Source organism: Macaca thibetana, chromosome 12 (genome assembly GCF_024542745.1).
Source record: "Macaca thibetana thibetana isolate TM-01 chromosome 12, ASM2454274v1, whole genome shotgun sequence".
In the NCBI taxonomy this organism is placed as follows: domain Eukaryota; kingdom Metazoa; phylum Chordata; class Mammalia; order Primates; family Cercopithecidae; genus Macaca; species Macaca thibetana.
The window spans coordinates 85696823-85717179 of record NC_065589.1 but is presented as its reverse complement, the minus strand read 5'-3'; the positions used below and the strand labels follow the sequence as shown (position 1 = coordinate 85717179).

The following is a 20357-nucleotide window of genomic DNA, read 5'->3' as shown; positions in this document are numbered from 1 at the left end:
ACTACAGGCGCCCGCCACCACGCCCGGCTAATTTCTTTTTCTATTTTTAGTAGAGACGGGGTTTCACCGTGTTAGCCAGGATGGTCTCGATCTCCTGACCTCGTGATCCGCCTGCCTCGGCCTCCCAAAGTGCTGGGATTACAGGCTTGAGCCACCGCGCCCGGCCGAGAAACCATTTTAAATTTTTATTTGAAAACAGCACATTTCTTGCTTTTTGTTTGTTTGTTTTGTTTTTGTTTTTGAGACAGAATTTCACTCTTGTTGCCAAGGCTGGAGTGCAATGGCACGATCTCAGCTCACTGTACCCTCTGCCCCGCTGGCTTCAAGCAATTCTCCTGCCTTAGCCTCCCGGGTAGCTGGGATTACAGGTGCCTGCCACGATTCCTGGGTAATTTTTTGTATTTTTTTTTTGTACTTTAAGTTGTAGGGTACATGTGTCCAATGTGCAGGTTTATGTTGGTTTGCTGCACCCCTCAACTCGTCATTTACATTAGGTGTTTCTCCTAATGCTATCCCTACTCCAGCCCCCCACCCCACAACAGACCGCAGTGTGTGATGTTCCCTGCCCTGTGTCCAAGTGTTCTCATTGTTCAATTCCTACCTATGAATGAGAACATGTGGTGTTTGGATTTTTGTCCTTGTGATAGTTTGCTGAGAATGATGGTTTCTAGCTTCATCCATGTCCCTGCAAAGGACATGAACTCATCCTTTTTTTAAGGCTGCATAGTATTCCATGGTGTATATGTGCCACATTTTCTTAATCCAGTCTATCATTGATGGACATTTGGGTTGGTTCCAAGTCTTTACTATCGTTAATAGTGCCACAATAAACATACGTGTGCATGTGTCTTTATAGTAGCATGATTTATAATCCTTTGGGTATATAGCTGGTAATGGGATCACTGGGTCAAATGGTATTTCTAGTTCTAGATCCTTGAGGACTTGCCACACTGTCTTCCACACTGGTTGAACTAATTTACACTCCCACCAACAATGTAAAAGCGTTCCTATTTGTCCACATCCTCCCCAGCATCTGTTATTTCCTGACTTTTTAATGATCATCATTCTAACTGGCGTGAGATGGTATCTCTTGTGGTTTTGATTTGCATTTCTCTGATGACCAGTGCTGATGAATATTTTTTCATGTGTCTGTTGGCTGCATAAACATCTTCTTTGGAGAAGTGTCTGTTCATATCCTTTGCCCACTTTTTGATGGGGTTTTTTTTTTCTTGTAAGTTTGTTTGAGTTATTTGAAGATTCTGGATATGAGTCCTTTGTCAGATGGGTAGATTGCAAAAATTTTCTCCCATTCTGTAAGTTGCATGTTCACTCTGATGGTAGTTTCTTTTGCCAGGCAGAAGCTCTTTAGTTTAATTAGATCCCATTTGTCTATTTTGACTTTTGTTGCCATTGCTTTTGTGTTTTAGTCATTAAGTCCTTGCCCATGCCTATGTCCTGAATGGTATTGCCTAGGTTTTCTTCTAGAATTTTTATGGTTTTAGGTCTAACATTTAAGTCTTTAATCCATCTTGAATTAATTTTTGTATAAGGTGTAAGGAAGGGATCCAGTTTCAGCTTTCTACATATGGCTCGCCAGTTTTCCCAGCACCATTTATTAAATAGGGAATTCTTTCCCCATTTCTTGTTTTTGTCAGGTTTGTTGAAGATCAGATGGTTGTAGATGTGTGGTGTTATTTCTGAGGCCTCTGTTCTTTTCCATTGGTCTATGTATCTGTTTTGGTGCCAGTTCCATGCTGTTTCGGTTACTGTGGCCTTGTAGTATAGTTTGAAGTCAGGTAGCATGATGCCTCCAGCTTTGTTCTTTTTGCTTAGGAGTGTCTTGGCAATGTGGGCTCTTTTTTGGTTCCATATGGACTTTAAAGGAGTTTTTTCCAATTCTGTGAAGAAAGTCATAGGTTGCTTGATGGGGACGGCATTGAATCTATAAATTACCTTGGGCAGTATGGCCATTTTCACTATTTTGATTCTTCCTATCCATGAGCATGGAATGTTCTTGCATTTGTTTGTGTCCTCTTTTATTTCATTGAGCAGTGGTTTGTATTTCTCCTTGAAGAGGTCCTCCACATCCCTTGTAAGTTGGATTCCTAGGTATTTTATTCTCTTTGTAGCAATTGTGAATGGGAGTTCACTCATGATTTGGCTCTCTGTTATTCCTGTATAGGAATTTGATTCTCTGTTATTCGTGTATAAGAATGCTTGTGATTTCTACACATTGATTTTGTATCCTGAGACTTTGCTAAAGTTGCTGATAAGCTTAAGGAGATTTTGGGCTGAGGTGAGGGGGTTTTCTAAATATACAATCATGTCATCTGCAAACAGGGACAATTTGACTTCCTCTTTTCCTAATTGAATACCCTTTATTTCTTTCTCTTGCCTGATTGCCATGGCCAGAATTTCCAACACTATATTGAATAGGAATGGTGAGAGAGAGCATCCTTGTCTTGTGCCAGTTTTCAAAGGGAATGATTCCAGTTTTTACCAATTCAGTATGATATTGGCTGTGGGTTTGTCATAAATAACTCTTATTATTTTGAGATACGTTCCATCAATACCTAGTTTATTAAGAGATTTTAGCATGAAGGGCTGCTGAATTTTGTTGAAGGCCTTTTCTGCATCTATTGAGATAATCAGGTGGTTTTTGTCTTTGGTTGTGTTTATATGATGGATTACGTTTATTTATTTGTGTATGTTGAACCAGCCTTGCATCCCAGGGGTGAAGCTGACCTGATCATCGTGGATAAGCTTTTTGATGTGCTGCTGGATTCTGGTTTGCCAGTATTTTATTGAGGATTTTTGCATCGATGTTCATCAGGGATATTGGTCTAACATTCTCTTTTTTTGTTGTGTCTCTGCCAGGCTTTGATATCAGGATGATGCTGGCCCCATAAAATGAGTTAGGGAAGATTCCCGCTTTTTGTATTGATTGGAACAGTTTGAGAAGAAATGGTACCACCTCCTCTTTGTACCTCTGGTAGAATTTGACTGTGAATCTGTCTGGTCCTGGATTTTTTTGTTTGGTAGGCTATTAATTATTGCCTCAATTTCAGAGCCTGTTATTGGTCTATTCAGAGATTCAACTTCTTCCTGGTTTAGTCTTGGGAGGGTGTATATGTCCAGGAATTTATCCATTTCTTCTAGATTTTCTAGTTTATTTGAGTAGAGGTGTTTATAGTGTTCTCTGACAGTAGTTTGTATTTCCGTGGTATCAGTGGTGACATCATTTTTTATTGTGTCTATTTGATTCTTCTCTCTTTTATTCTTTATTAGTCTTGCTAGCAGTCTATCAAGTTTGTTGATCTTTTCAAAAAACCCGCTCCTGGACTCATTGATTTTTTGAAGGGTTTTTTGTGTCTCTAGCTCTTTTAGCTCTCCTCTGATCTTAGTAATTTCTTGCCTTCTGCTAGCTTTTGAATGTGTTTGCTCTTGCTTCTCTAGTTCTTTTAATTGTGATGTTAGGGTGTTGATTTTAGATCTTTCCTGCTTTCTCTTGTGGGCATTTAGTGTTATAAATTTCCCTCTACACACTGCTTTAAATGTGTCCCAGAGATTCTGGTATGTTGTGTCTTTGCTCTCACTGGTTTCCAAGAACATCTTTATTTCTGCCTTCATTTCGTTATTTACTCAGTAGTCATTCAGGAGCAGGTTGTTCAGTTTCCATGTAGTTGTGTGGTTTTTAGTAAATTCCTTAATCCTGAGTTCTAATTTGATTGCACTGTGTTCTGAGAGACAGTTTGTTGTGATTTCTGTTATTTTACATTTGTTGAGGAGTGCTTTACTTCCAATTATGTGGTCAATTTTAGAATAAGTGTGATGCTGTGCTATGGAGAACGAATATTCTGTTGATTTGGGGTGGAGAATTCTGTAGATGTCTATTTGGTCTGCTTGGTGCAGAGCTGAGTTCAAGTCCTGGATATCCCTTTTAACCTTCTGTCTCATTGGTCTGTCTAATATTGACAGTGGGGTGTCAAAGTCTCCCATTATTATTGTGTGGGAGTCTAAGTCTCTTTGTAGGTCTCTAAGGACTTGCTTTATGAATCTGGGTACTCCTCTATTGGGTACACATATATTTAGGATAGTTAGCTCTTCTTGTTGAATTGATTCCTTTACCATTATGTAATGGCCTTCTTTGTCTCTTTTGATCTTTGTTGGTTTAAAGTCTGCTTTATCAGAGACTAGGATTGCAACCCCTGCTTTTTTTTGCTTTCCATTTGCTTGGTAGATCTTCCTCTATCCCTTTATTTTGAGCCTATGTGTGTCTCTGCACATGAGATGGGTCTCCTGAATACAGCACACTGATGGGTATTGACTCTATCCAATTTGCCAGTCTGTGTATTTTCACTGGGGCATTTATCCCATTTACACTTAAGGTTAATATTGTTATGTTTGAATTTGATCCTGTCATGATGTTAGCTGGTTATTTTGCCCATTAATTGATGCAGTTTCTTCATAGCATCAATGGTCTTTACAATTTGGCCTGTTTTTGCAGTGGCTGGTATGGGTTGTTTCTTTCCATGTTGATTGCTTCCTTCAAGAGCTCTTGTAAGGCAGGCCTGGTGTTGACAAAATCTCTCAGCATTTGCTTGTCTGTAAAGGATTTCATTTCTCCTTCACTCATGAAGCTTAGTTTGGCTGGATATGAAATTCTGGGTTGAAAATTCTTTTCTTTCAGAATGTTGAATATTGGACCCCACTCTCTTCTGGCTTGTAGAGTTTCTGCCAAAAAATCTGCTGTTAGTCCTATGAGTTTCCCTTTGTGGGTAACATGACCTTTCTCTCTGGCTGCCCTTAACATTTTTCCTTCACTTCAACCTTGGTGAATCTGACAATTATTTATCTTGGGGTTGCTCTTGTCAAGGAGTATCTTTGTGGTGTTCTCTGTATTTCCTGAATTTGAATGTTGGCCTGCCTTGCTAGGTTGGGGACGTTCTCCTGGATAATATCTTGAAGGGTGTTTTCCAACTTGGTTCCATTCTCCCCATCACTTTCAGGTACACCAGTCAGATGTAGATTTGGTCTTTTCACATAGTCCCATATTTCTTGTAGGATTTGTTCATTTCTTTTTACTCTTTTTTCTCTAAACTTCTCTTCTCACTTCATTTCATTCATTTGATATTCAATCACTGATACTCTTTCTTCCACTTGATTGAATCGGCTATTGAAGCTTGTGAATGCATCACAAAGTTCTCTTGCCCATCAGGTTTTCAGCTCCATCAGGTCATTTAATGTCTTCTCTACACTGTTCTAGTTAGCCATTCATCTAGCCTTTCTTCAAGGTTTTTACTTCCTTGTGATGGGAAGGAACATGCTCCTTTAGCTCAGTGAATTTTGTTATTACTGACCTTCTGAAGCCTACTTCTATCAACTTGTCCAAGTCATTCTCCATCCAGCTTTGTTCCATTGCTGGCAAGGAGCTGCAATCCTTTGGAGAAGAGGCACTCTGATTTTTAGAGTTTTCAGCTTTTCTGCCCTGGTTTCTCCCCATCTTTGTGGTTTTATCTACCTTTGGTCTTTGATGTTGATGACCTACAGATGGGGTTTTAGTGTAGATGTCCTTTTTGTTGATGTTGATGGTATTCCTTTCTGTTTGTTAGTTTTCCTTCTAACAGTCAGGTCCCTCAGCTGCAGATCTGTTGGAGTTTGCTGGAGGTCCACTCCAGACCCTGTTTGACTGGGTATCACCAGTGGAGGCTACAGAACAGCAAATATTGCTGCTTGGTCCTTCCGCTGGAAGCTTTGTCCCAGAGGGACACCCACCTATATGAGGTGTCTCCCAGTTAGGCTATACAGGGATCAGGGACCCACTTGAGGAGGCAGTCTGTCCATTTTCAGAGCTCAAATGTTGTGCTGGGAGAATCACTGCTCTTTTCAGAGCTGTCAGATAGGGACATTTAAGTCTGCAGAAGTTGTCTGCTGCCTTTTGTTCACCTATGCCCTGCTCACAAAGGTGGAGTCTACAGAGGCAGTAGGCCTTGCTGAGCTGCAGTGGGCTCCGCCCAGTTTGAGCTTCCCGACTGCTTTGTTTACCTACACAAGCCTCAGCAATGGTGGACGTCCCTCCCCTAGCTAGCTGCTGCCTCCCAGTTTGATCTCATACTGCTGCACTAGCAGTGAGCAAGGCTCCGTGGGTGTGGGACCCACCGAGCCAGACACAGGAGAGAATCTCCTGGTCTGCCGGTTGCTAAGACAGTGGGAAAAGCACAGTATTTGGGCAAAAGTGTCCCATTTTTTCAGGTACAATCTGTCACAGCTTCCCTTGGCTAAGAAAGGGAAATCCCCAGACTCCTTGCGCTTCCCGGGTAAGGCAATGCTCCACCCTGCTTCAGCTCACCCTCCGTGGGCTGCACCCACTGTCCAACCAGCCCCAGTGAGATGAACCAGGTACCTCAGTTGGAAATGCAGAAATCACCCATCTTCTGTGTCAATCACTCTGGGAGCTGCAGACCAGAGCTCTTCCTACTTGGCCATCTTGGAGCAGACCTCAATTTTTTGTATTTTTTAGTAGAGACGGGGTTTCTCCATGTTGGTTGGACTGGTCTCGAACTCCTGACCTCAAGTGATCCACCTGCCTTGGCCTCCCAAAGTGCTGGGATTACAGGCATGAGCTACCTCACCCAGCCTATTTCTTGCCTTAACTCAATAAGCCCTTGTGTCAGGCTAAAAGACATGGTTCTCCAAAACTATATTTACTTCCTAATTGTCAGAAACTGTGATTGTTACCTCACCTGGAAAAAGAGTAAATATTACCTTCTGAAGCAAGAGATGTGATGAAGGATCTTGAGAGGAGACATTTACCCTGAATTACCCAGATAGGCCCCAAATGCCCTAAATCACATGTATAAACACTTTTATAAAAAAGAGAGCCAGGCAGAGGTTTCACCCAGAGAGAGACAGAGGAGAAAGTGATGTGAAGACAGAGAGAGAGATTTGAGTGATGTAACAAGTCAAGGATTGCCAGCAGAAACTGAAAGAGGCAAGGAACTAAATCTCCCCTACAGCTTGTGGAGGGAGTGAGGCCCTATTGACATGTTGGTTTTAGAATTCTGGCCCCCAGAAATGTGACAGAATATGTTACCAAGTTTGTGGTAATTTGTCATGGTAGTCAGAAGAAACTAATATAAATTTGGTATCAAGGAGTGAGGTGCTACTATAACAAATACCCCAAAATACAGAAGTATCATCCAAGGAATGTCCAAGTTATATGGTTTGGATGTTTGTCCCCTTCAAATCTCATGTTGAAATGTGACCTCCAGTGTTGGAGGTGAGACTTGGTGGGAGGTATTGGATCACAGAGGCAGATCTGTAATGAATGACTTAGTGCCATCCCCTTGGTGATATGTGAGTTCTCCTTCAGTTCACACAAGATTTGGTTGTTTAAAAGGGTGGGAGACCTCACCTTGCTGTCTCTTGCTTGCTCTGTCATGTGACATGCCTGCTCCCGCTTTGTCTTCTGCCATGGGTAAAAGCTCCCTGAGGCTTCACTGGGAGCTGAGCACATGCCAGAGCCATGCTTCCTGTACAGCCTGCAGAACTGTGAGCCAATTAAACCTCTTTTCTTTGTAAATTAGCTAGTCTCAAGTATTTCTTTTTTTTTTTTTTATAGATGGAGTCTCACTCTGTCACCCAGGCTAGAGTGCAGTGGTGTGATCTCAGCTCACTACACACTACAGCCTCCACCTCCAGCGTTCAAATAATTCTCCCTGCCTCAGCCTCCCAAATAGCTGGGATTACAGGCACCTGCTACCATGCCCGGCTAATATTTGTATTTTTAGTAGATACTGGATTTCACCATGTTGGCCACGCTGGTCTCGAACTCCTGACCTCAAGTGATCCACCTGCCTCGGCCTCCCAAATTGCTGGGATTACAGGTACCTGGCCAGGTGGATTTCTTTAGAGCAACACAAAAATGGCCTAATACACCAAGGAATTAGGTAATAAGTAGAGGCTGGAAGAATTCTGTGAAGCATCACAGAAAAAACCTAGAATGCCCTGAAGTCACTGGTGGTAGAAATGTGGATATCAAGTATGCTGTTGGTGAGGGCTCAGAAGGAAGTGAGCGGCACAGTAGAGAAAGCTTCTATCAAGATTGTGCCATTGCACTCCCGCCTGGGCAACAGAGCAAGACTCTGTTTCAGAAAAAAATAGAAAGCAAGCTTCTATCAGTCGTCTTTGAAAATATGTATGCTATCTTGAGCAGAATGTTGGCAAAAATATGAGCATTGTAAGTACTTCTGGTACAGGCTTAGAAGGAAATACAGAGCACATGATTGAGAAATGGAGGAAAAATGATCCGTGTTACATAGTGGCAGTGAGCTTGGCTTAATTGTGTCCTATAGTCATGTGAAAATTAGCAGAACTTGCCAATGATTAACTCGGATATTTAGCTGAGGAGAGTACCAAGCAAAATGTTGAGGATGCGGACTGTTATCTTCTTTCTGTTCAGAGTAAAAATGTGAGAGAAAATAGATACATTCAGGAAGGAACTGTTAAGTAGAATTTTCAGTAATTTGTTATGGTAACCAAAGTAAACTGATAAAGCTCTTAAGTGAAGAGAGGAATATCTTCTCATATTATTCAGAAATGCCAATGCATGGATCCTTTGTGTAGACTAGTATTAGTTTAGACAGTCTGCTATTTTAAGTTAGCATTAGATACCTGATCACTACATCAAGATACTGAATCAAAATGTGTTATTTTAATTCTATGTCACTTGAACATTTAGGACATGCTTCTATCAGCCCTCAATTTATTTTTTTTAATATTAGCCTCAAACAATAATAATAAATTAACTTTATTTTGAGCTCAAGTTTTTTTGTTTTGTTTTGTTTTGTTTTTGTTTTTGAGACGGAGTCTCGCTCTGTCGCCCAGGCTGGAGTGCAGTGGCCGGATCTCTATTCACTGCAAGCTCCGCCTCCCGGGTTTACGCCATTCTCCTGCCTCAGCCTCCCGAGTAGCTGGGACTACAGGCGCCCACCACCTCGCCCGGCTAGAGTTTTATATTTTTTAGTAGAGACGGGGTTTCACCGTGTTAGCCAGGATGGTCTCGATTTCCTGACCTCGTGATCCGCCCGTCTCGGCCTCCCAAAGTGCTGAGATTACAGGCTTGAGCCACCACGCCCGGCGAGCTCAAGTTCTTAAACTCACCAATCAATGATTTGTGAGTCGTTCTTTTGTTTGTTGGTTGGTTGGTTTCTTTGCATTTTGTTTTATTTGTTTGTATTTTAAGACATGGATTCTTGGGCCCTCTGCAAACCTTGTACATTGATTTTCTGGTGCTGAGGATTGGATATTTATATTTTTCTAAGGCTTTGTCAATTGTTATGATAAACAACCATTTAGGAAACCATTGATATTATGAAGCATAGCTGGATTTGTCTACCATTTCTTAAGTACTCCCTATGTGTCAGATATATATTAGATGAGCTTTACATATATTTATATGTAATCTTACAGGTACATGTTTAATTTCAGCTTTGTAGTTGGCAAATTGAGGTTCAAAGAAGTAGTAAAGCTGTTCCAAATCCGTAATTAGAAAAACTGATATTTGAGCACATATCTATTTCCAAAACCCATTCTCCTACAGAAAAACCAGCAGTAAAGTGAAAACATTATTTGTTCACATTTCCTTATATATCCTTTCTAGGTGGATGATGTGCGTAAGTCATTTAACTTCCCAAGATTTAGTTTGCTCTATTTGAAGAAGTGTATAATAATATGTATCTCAAGCAGTTGTCATGAAGACCGAATTCAATTATGTACAGAATAGCACTCTGGCAACACTAGAGTGCCATGCAAATGTGATTTGCTTTACTATGGTTTTTGCTCTTACCTATTTTTATTTATGGAATAAGTAAAGTGTAACCATGTTATTTGGCAGAAGTGCCAGCTCTCACAAAATGCTACATCTACTGCCAGCTGCTTCTATTCTTGTGGATCTAAGGCTTCCTCAATGGTTACTTTTGGAGCCAGACTGGATCAGTGTTCATATCCCCGCTCTGCCATTTACTAACAGTAGAATCATGGACTAGTCTTTCCATGATTTTGATTATTCACCAATAGAAAGAGAAAGAGATGCTGGTAATTTGAGGTCGACATTGAAATAATATGGAATGCTTATAATGTTTATGGTCATCATCATTAATGATCACATTACTGACAGTAGCTGTGTTAGTAAGATGGCAAATACATTTTGTGAGGTTCCACTAGACACTGCCTATGAAGAGTGGCACAGGCAGGGGGTGAAAGAATGCCAGCAGTGAGGCAGTGTATTCCGCAGGGCATGGGAAAAAACCCAGGCCAGTTGCAACCCGCGTGAATACTAACTCCCACTGTAGCCTGGATTGCATTCCTATGCCAGCAAAATGGTTTTTCAACTGTGGCTATTCTGTAGCAGAGTATCAGCAAGGGAGCCCCAGATAGGGAAGCTGAAAAGAGTTTAATTATTTAGCACATATATATTATGCCATAAGTACATACACAAGCAGAATGGGAGAAAAGAATAGATCCCGTGGCACTTGGCAGATGACCAGTTGGAAAGGCAATCATAAACTACTTGGGAACATTAAATAAGTCAGAATGCTATCTTCTAACATATAAACTAGTAATGATAGCAGTAACTACCATTTCATAAATTCCTGTGCCAGGAACCCTGCTAGGCTTTGTATGTACATTATCACTAGGCTACAAAACTCTATTGAATAAGAACCATTTATTACCTCATTCTACAGACGAGGAAATTGAGGCACAGAGAAGTTAAAGAAGGCATTAATGGTTAAAGACCTGAGAAATATTGGCCATGAGATTTAAAATAGAGTCTAACTATCTGTAAAGCCCATGTCCTTTCCACCGCAGTGTGATGTCTCCATGGAACATTCTCATGTCTTGCATCTCTTGTCCTTTTACAACAACCACTGTTACAGGTAATCCTTCTGCTTTTTTATTTTGCATGTACCCCTCCTCAAGAAAAGGTACATGATAAATAATAAAATCATCATTGGTATATATAAATAGATGATTGATAGACCAGACAGATCGATGACAGACTGTGTGTGTATATGCACACCATCACACTCTGTGACTTTTAAAACTATCTTGTGGATCTCCTTAGCACATCTCTTGTGTTCTGCTTATATTCCGGCCCAGATGTACAGAGCAGCTAGTTCACAATAACCTCCCAACCACCAGTGTCATCATGTGCTTTGTGGATGAAGTGTGGTCCACTCTCCTGAGATCTGTTCACAGTGTCCTCAATCGCTCTCCTCCATACCTCATCAAGGAGATTCTGCTGGTAGATGACTTCAGCACCAAAGGTAAGAAAACCACTCGGGCTATCTCTTGAAATTTCAAAGTTTGGTGGAAGCAAAGTTTGGTAGCAGTTTGGATGGCAAAATTACAAGATAATTTGATGAAGCATAAACATTGTACAAATGCATTGTTTGACGTGGAGCCTCAGAGACATAAGTCTAAGCATCTGTGGACATTAAAAGTCATCTGGAGCTCTATTCAGTTAGTTGTCTCAGTTGTAACTCTCCTACCATGTTGGAATGATCTTCTAACTATGGCTCGTTGGAGATGGGTACTTTGAAGTACTGGAGTTTAGATGTCCTCTACAATTGCATAAATCCCTTTTAATGGAATCACAATTAAAGGGAGGCCTTGCCTACTGGTAATAACTAGAGTTACAGTTGGACTTTATGGAAGGCAAAGAAATTGAGGTCTTATGGCTTCTTCCTTGAGAGCAAGGCATATGATGTGTTCAGTTAAGTGTTAAGAAGACAAATTGCCAATAGGACAAGAGAGATGAGGTGATTCCAATAAAGTTCAAAAGAAGAATCCACCATAGCCTTTACATTCATTTTTGTTTATTACAGTGAAGAATCTCACTCTTTAGGTTGTCAAATAACTTGTGTATGTAGGTGGTCTGACAGCCACATTACAAATTCCCAAAATGGAACCCATTTTTCAGAAAAGTTTAGAAAATAGCAAAGACTTGGCAATGCTAATATACTTAGCCTTAAGCTAAGTCTTAGCCTTGAGCTGTGACCACAGCAACATGGGAAGTTTCTTTAGCTTCAGAGTTTCTACCATAATCACATTGAGCTCAAGAAACTGTGGGATGACAGAGAAAAACTGGCTGAAAACATAAAACGTGGCCTTGAAAGCATAAACAAAAATAGCACCCAATTAGAAAGTAGATAAGAGTCCCTTCATGAGGGGTAGGTCCAGATTCTGTGGGACCTGAAGCTTATTCAGTTTTCAGGGTCCTAAGAAAAACTTTCTTAGAAAGTTTTCTGGAAGCCATTCCGACCTAGGATAGCTGTCAATAGCTTAATTACACACAGAAGTGACTATAAGTCACATAAACATGGCTCATAAAGCCCCCAGAAAACTGTTCCTTTAGCTGGATCCCTCCATAGCCATCTAATAAGAGAGAAAAGGTGTAATGGAAGGGGATGTCAGAGTAGGAAATGAAAGGGTCTTATTTGCACACATTGTTTAGCCTCTTCCTTGGGTCATGGAAAGGGCTTTTGCAAGAGGTGGGGTTGAGAGTAGAAGCAGAATTGTGCAGAAGCCGGAGCTACATTTATTTTAAGGCAAATATTCCCCTACCTTGACAAATACTCAGAAAGGTGTGCCCTCCACTGTATCACCTTGCAACACTGAAAACAAAGATTTGGGGTTTGAAAAATCAGACAGCTTTGAATATTGAAATGAGACAGAATCCTTCCAAGAAAATGACATCAGAAAATAAAATTATGACCCAAGGAATAAAATTCAGTGATGATGGTAATGTCATAGTTTTTGGCATTTGACTTCGGGAAGGCACTTCTGATACTATCTAGACTTAGCTAATTCAAGTGTTCCTGGTTTATCTTTACTCTGATGTAGACTACCTAAAAGATAATTTGGATAAATACATGTCCCAGTTTCCAAAAGTTCGGATTCTTCACCTCAAAGAGAGACATGGCTTAATAAGGGCCAGGCTGGCAGGAGCACAGAATGCAACAGGTAAGAAGCTACTCATTTTTTTGTATGTTACATTTTGTTTTAATTTAAAATGTTTCTCAAACATACAGAAAATGTGAAAGACTAGCACAATGATGCCTATATATGCATCACTTAGTTCCATCAGTTTTAAAGTTTTTATAATATGTGCTCTATCATAAACACACATAGACACCTATTGTAGATACTTTTTTCCTGAACCTTTGAAAAAGAAGTTACAGACATCATCATACTGCACCCCTAAGGACCTCAGTAGGCATCTCTGAAGAACAGGAGCATTCTCTTAAATAAGCACAGCTTTCATAACTAAATATAATACCTACTATATGCTATTTTCAAGTTTTGTCATTGTTCCCAAAATTTTTTTGGTTTTGGATTTTTTTTGTTTTTTTGTTTTTTTGACGGAGTCTCGCTCTGACGCCCAGGCTGGAGTGCAGGCTGGAGTGCAGTGGCGCCATCTCAGCTCACTGCAAGCTCCGCCTCCCAGGTTCAGGCCATTCTCCTGCCTCAGCATCCCAAGAAGCTGGGACTACAGGCACCCGCCACCATGCCTGGCTAATTTTTTGTATTTTTAATGGAGATGGGGTTTCACCACATTAGCCAGGATGGTCTTGATCTCCTGACATCGTGATCTGCCTGCCTCAGCCTCCCAAAATGCTGGGATTACAGGCCGCAAAACGTTTTTTTTAAATTCAGAAACTAATTAAGTTTCATACCCTGCATTTGATAGTTTGGTCTTCTTAGTCTAGAATACTCAACTCCTCACACTTTGCTTAAACATTTGTGTGTGTGTGTGTGTGTGTGTGTGTGTGTATTTTAAGTTCATGCCATTTGTTTGGTACAACTGACCATGTTCTGAAATTTTCAATTTCTTCTTGTTACCTGCAGGATAAATGTTTTTGGGGTGAAAATATTATATAGAATGCTACTACATAGGTGATAGAAACGGTATACATCTCATCAAGAGTCATATAATATAACATAATATTACCAGTATTGTTGATACTAACTTTGAGAAGTTAGTTAAGATGTTGACAGCTAGATCTTTACTTTGGGAGTAAGAAGTAATTTGTGGAATGATACATTAACCCATGAGAATATTCTGTTTTTCTTACAATGTTTTACCCAATGGTTTTTAGTATCCATTGATGATCCTTGCTTAAATCAATTATTACATTGAGGACTGAAAAGTTGCTTTTCTATAATTCATTCTTTTTTATTTAGCTGGCACTCATGTGTAAGGAAAAAAATCTCTATCTCTCCCTCTCCTGTTTTCTAACTCTTCCTCCCTTCCCCCTCAACCTCCCTCTCCCCTCCCTCTCATCCCCTCACCAATATGGATTTATGGCTTAGAAGTTAAATGTGTATTATATCACCATTATTCTTGTTGGTGTTCAAATTGTCCCAAATTTGGTCACTAGGAGCTTCTTCAAGCCTGCACCTTTTTGACCTGACCAATCAGTATTTCAAGATTTCATAAAGTTTTAATTCTACAATCCTCACCCCTCTCTTCTCTGACCCATGTCTGTTCTTCCTAGGTTTTTTCTGCCTTCCCCAAAGGCCATATGCCTTCTTTTCCCCTCCTTTTTTTAGTGTGCAGGTGTTGGTGAGTGAATGAGAAGTGAGTCTATTTTATGAGTATTCTACAAACAACATCAAACATTTGGGTTCATGCTCATAAGTTTCTAAGGAAGAATCTGTGCCCTGTGATAGTAGCTGACTTATATGCTAGGTGCCATTCTGAATACTTCATATATTAACTGATTGAATCCTCACAATAACTCTATGAGATGGGTACAATCACATCCTCATTCTACATATGAGAATATAGAAGTGCAGTGAGGCTGTGCCTTATGCAAGCTCACCCATCTAGTCAGTGGTAAATCCAAAGCTGGCACCTGAATGCCCTGACTCCAGAGGCCATCCTCTTATCTACTACACCTTGAGGCCTCTAGACACTTAGTCACTACTCCGGTCCTGTACGCCCTGCTTTTACAGTTCTTCACCAGCTTAAATTCAAGCATGTTCTGATGGGAAATTACCTGCTTACGTGAGTTTAATTTTCTCGTAACTGGACCCCATATTTGAAGCTCTTCTCATTTCATTGGTTTGCTAACAAATGTCTTCTCTTTGTAGAGGAAATTTTAAGTGAACAACAAATACATCACACCAAAATTGGCATTGCAGTGACAGTTAAGATTCTCAATGAGAGACTGCATTCAGAAAAATCTAATGGCATTCCATGCTTAATTTCCTTTGGAAAATAATTATCTATAAATGATGTACAAATAGGATACTCAAGAACTAGTTTAAGTAGGTAACTTTTGAGCTGAGGTCTGGGTGAAGACTATTACCAAGCAAATGGAACAAGAAGTACAAATGTCCTAATGAAGAAATGAGCTTGGCATATTCAAGGTAAAGAAATAAGTTCATTTTGACTCATGGGTGCTGACCATGGGGAGAGTCATAAAAGATTCATTTGGGGGGAAAGAAAAAAGCAAGTTTTTCTAAAGTTTTGTGCATCACTTAAAGATTGTAGGCATTATTCTTAGTATAAGGTGAAGCCAGTGAAGAATGTTAAATGGGAACAAAACTGTCTGATGTACATTTTGAAAGTTCATTTTGGCCACTGTGTAGATAATGGATATTAGGAAGATGAAAAACGAAGCAGGGAGGCTATTTTAGTTGTCCAAGTACCAGGGAGGTGCCAGGGTAAATGGGAGAAATGGTCAGCTTCATCATAGATTGTGCACATGGAACGTATAGGACTTGCCATCAGATAGGATGTGAAGAGAATGAGAGCAATCAGAAACAAACTCTAGGACTGGTATCTGAACAGCTTGGTGGGTGGTAGGCTCAAAATTGGAGGAGCAGGTTTGGAATTGCAGTTGAGTTTTGATTTTGTCCATATAAATTTGAGATGAAAATTAGATATTCACGTGCAGAAAGTAGAATACAGAACCAAATATGGATTACTTATTTAAAAATATTCTCTCTGCCTGCATGGAGCACAGAGTATGCTAGTAATGGCCTCCAACACAGTCCAAACTATTAGACGACATGGGTGGCGTGTCTTAGAAGGGGTGTTATGAGCTTGATTAAAGCAGTTGCAACTGCTTGCTCAAGTGTTTGCAGTTACATTCATAAAGTAATTTCTTTGAATTTAGCAAATCTGAATGTAAATTCAGATTCATTAACACCCTTGAGAATATTAGCTCAGTAACTTTCAAACCATTTTGATGATGACTTATGTAGAAATAAATTTTTCATCACAATTCACTACATGTGTAATCACACATATAACTACAGTAGACATTTTATCAAATAACATGTGGAATAGATTCTAATATCTTCTTTTCTATGTTATTTATTTTTTAGATCCTGGCCAATCTCAATAAATTGATTTAGTGATTGATTCACTAAGAGGATCTACAGCTCTCAGTTTGAAAAACCCCAGCTAGGTGTATCTTAATTGCTTGCCACTGCCTAGTAGAGTGATGCTTCCCAAACTATCTAAAAAGGACTTTTTTCCCCTAATTTCCATTTTTTTATTGACCTACCCCTTTGTAAATTATAACAAATATTAATTACTCAAAAAGGAAAGTAGATATATAAAACACAAACCCATTTTTATTATATATAAATTATATATGGCTGGGTGCAGTGGCTCACGCCAGTAATCCCAGCACTTTGGGAGGCTGAGGCAGGCAGATCACCTGAAGTCAGGAGTTCGAGACCAGCCTACCCAACATGGCAAAACCGTCTCTACGAAAAATACAAAAAATTAGCCAGGAGTGGTGGTGGGTGCCTGTAATCCCAGCTACTCAGGAGGCTAAGGCAGAGAATCTCTTGAACCCGGGAGACGGAGGTTGCAGTGAGGTGATATCACACCACTGCACTCTAGCCTGGGCAACAAGAGCAAAACACTGTCTCAAAAAAAAAAAAAAAAATATATATATATATATATATAAATTTATAAATTTGGCAAATTGCTATAAAGTTTCAAAATATTTGTTCTCAATTTCTATTGCTATCTCCCTGTAGACAGCAGGGTCTGTGACCTACACTTTGAGCAGCATTAGTGGAGCTTAGGTACTTGAGAGTTTGGAAAGAAGAAAGATGTGTCTCGATGTATCCTTGCCCAGGGATACATCCAATGCCAGGAAGTACACCTGTCCCCTGTGGGGAATTCAAGGCAATGCAGGATCAATTTTAGCAGAGAATGTAATTCAGAGACTGGCATTGAGCAGAGATGGCAGGCGGGGTGGGTCCTCTCAAACTCCCCTGGGTGTGCCACAGCTCTCAAGAGTAGAGATAAGTAAGAGACTAAGGGCCTCCTGAAGAGTTCCTGTAAATTAGAGGTCAGCAAAGACAGCAGACAAAAATTTTCTCTAGGATGCCTCACCAAACAAAGAGTTTAAAGATAAGAATCTGAGTCCAGAACCTGACAGGCCTTGGCGCAACTGTTCCCTACAGATTTGCCCTTTAGGACTCAAAAGGGAATTAACAGGCAAGGGTGAGATCCAGAGATCCAAAGACATGCAAAAATAGAAGTCAGATGGCCTATTTTGGTCCCATTGTATTATGAGGCTCTCTGAAGGTCTGCAGGAGGCTCTCTGAAAGTCTGCAATCATCTGCAAAATAATAAGGGGCCAAGCACTGATCTGCCTTACCGTTAGCGATGTCTACTATGCATTCCGTTTCCAGGGCATATTAGTTCTTCATCTGAATCTATTTCAGGCAAAAAGATTAGGTCCAATCAGTTGCTTGCTGTGAATGAGGAGGTTGAGAGGCCCAAGTAGGATTTCAAAATTTGACAGGTAGGCCAGGGGCAATGGATCTCTAAGAATTGCTCACTCTATGAAGCCAACAGAATTAAAAAGATGCAGTAAATGAATTTCAGGGAACAAGTAGATCACCCACATTCCTTCCTAGTATGGAACAGACCAAGTGATTTACTGCCCTGCCAAGAGGAGTTACAGTCAGGCAGTAGAGAGTCAGAGTAAATATTAGGTTTTCATTTCCTTCATGACATGGCGTTTAGCAAAATTCCTGACATTTCTATGAGCATTCTAAATAATCACTTGGCTAACTTTAAGTAACTGGACAGGTGACATCTAACTCCTAGCAAACTCCAAGGTCTCCTAAAAAGCAACAGTAGACATCTTTCTGCAAACTTTTATAACTTGTATCTGCTGCAGGTAAAAATTATTTCCTTAGCGTTACTTAGGAGGCATTATGTAAAATTAAATGGCATGCCAAGCCAACATCCCTCGAGGAACCCTTGACATAACCATCCAGCATTAACTGGTTCTGCAGCAATATTCCAGGTTGGTACACTGGATATAAGTGGGGGTCCATGCTCAACAAGGACCCAAAATTGTTTGGCACATTGAACAGTTTTATGTTGCCCCCCACCCTCCAAATTTTTAAGTTACAAATGAAACCCATCTGTAAACAATCCAGTATTATTGTGACCTATCCTTAGAAACAGAAAATCCTACCAGGTAGCAATCAAGATTGGACTAAAATTTTATATTCTTTAACCAACCTCTCCCTATATCCCCTCTCCCCTACCCTTTCCAAATCTAGTGCTCTATAGCACTATAGGGTCACTATAGTTAACAATAGTTTATTATATGTTTTCAAGCAGCTATCAGAGAGGATTTTGAATGTTCCCAATACACATAAATGATAAATGTTTGAGGTGATTGATATGCTAATTACCCTGATTTGATCACTACACATTTTATGTATCAAATATCACTATGTACCCTATAAATATATATAATTATTATGTGTCAATTTAAAAATTTTAAGTGATTGGGTTGATTATTCTGACAGTAAATTATACTAGCCATTTTTAAAGAATTTAGGTATGAGGTAGATCTTAGAAATATCTTTACAAGGCAAAGCTCAAAAAGGTTAAGTAACTTATCTAAACTGGCTAGGAAAAGCAGAGCTCGGATTGAAGGCTATTGTATGTAACTTTAATGCTATGCTTATTTCACTGTGCTTCTCAGCCTCTCCAAATCAGGAACAGTGTGTACAATGTCCATAGACAATAATCACACCAATCAGAAATCCCACCAAGAGTCAGCTACACAGAAAGCTCCCTGTTTTCTCACCTTAGTCCTAAGATCTTATTTTAAAACAAAATGTCTGAAAGTAGAGCAATAGCATGCATGCATGGGAGGATTCTCCTCTTCCCCAAAATAAAACAATATAAAATTCCAGACTATGTTTTGAGCAGATGCTGCTTCCCTTAGGTCCTGGCAGCAAATGAATGAGAATTTTCATAGGGATCTGGGCCAGGTGGGAAGTGAATGTAGGTTTGGGAACCCATCCTGCTGCCACTGGGGACTGAGAAAGATAATCCAGGCCCCTTTGACTTCATAAGGTTGCTATGGGGATAGGGACAGGTGGTATAGTAAACACTGCTCTTTAAACTCTAGGTCTGAATGGACCACAAGTAGAAATCTTATTTTTTGTTTTTGTTTTTGTGCTTTTTGTTTTTTGTTTTTGAGACGGAGTCTCGCTGTGTCACCAGGCTGGAGTGCAGTGCCTCGATCTCTGCTCACTGCAACCTCCACCTCCCGGGTTCAAGTGCTTTTCCTGCCCCAGCCTCCTGAATAGCTAGGGCTACAGGCACACACACAGGCCCAGCTAATTTTTGTATTTTTAGTAGAGATGGGGTTTCACCATGTTGGCCAGGATGGCCTTGATCTCTCAGCCTCATGATCCTACCACCTCGGCCTCCCAAAGTGCTAAGATTACAGGCATGAGCCACCACGCCCGGCCAGGAATCTTTTTTTTACCACATTGTATACCACTAGCCAAGTGGACTTTAGCAGGCCATGCTTCATATACCTACATAACCCTGTGGGTCTTCCCATGACTGGGGAGAGGGTTGTCCCAAAGGTGCCATCCCCAAAGGACACCCTTAGGAGATGGCTTAGTCCTTTTGGGCTGCTATAACAAAATGCCTTACACTAGATAATTTATAAATAGCATATATTTCTTGATCACAGTTTTGGAGGCTGGGAAGTCCAAGATCAAGGCAGTAGCAGATTCGGTGTCTAGTGACAGCTCACTGTCTGCTTCAAAGGTGGCACCTTGTTGCTGTGACCTTACACGGTGGAAGGGCAAAAGGGACTCACAAACACTCTCCAGCCTCTTTCATATGGGTACTAATCCTACTTAAGAAGGCTCCACCCTCATGATCTTATCACAAAGGCCCCACCTCCTAATACTATCACCTTAGGGTTAGGTTTCAAAATATGAATTTTGGATTGACACATACATTCAGACCATGCAGGGGACAATACCCTGTC

At 40.4% G+C, this 20357-nt stretch overlaps 1 protein-coding gene across 2 annotated transcripts in view; it reads left to right on the top strand.

Moving 5' to 3' along the window:
• The window catches only part of GALNT5 (polypeptide N-acetylgalactosaminyltransferase 5), a 67026-nt gene that overhangs the window by 16145 nt on the left and 30524 nt on the right, over positions 1–20357 (top strand). For both annotated transcript variants that reach the window (XM_050751747.1, XM_050751746.1), the window contains exons 2-3: positions 11161–11327; positions 12907–13026. In XM_050751747.1, the coding sequence (XP_050607704.1) occupies positions 11161–11327; positions 12907–13026 (287 nt within the window). The remainder of the gene's footprint in view (positions 1–11160; positions 11328–12906; positions 13027–20357) is intronic.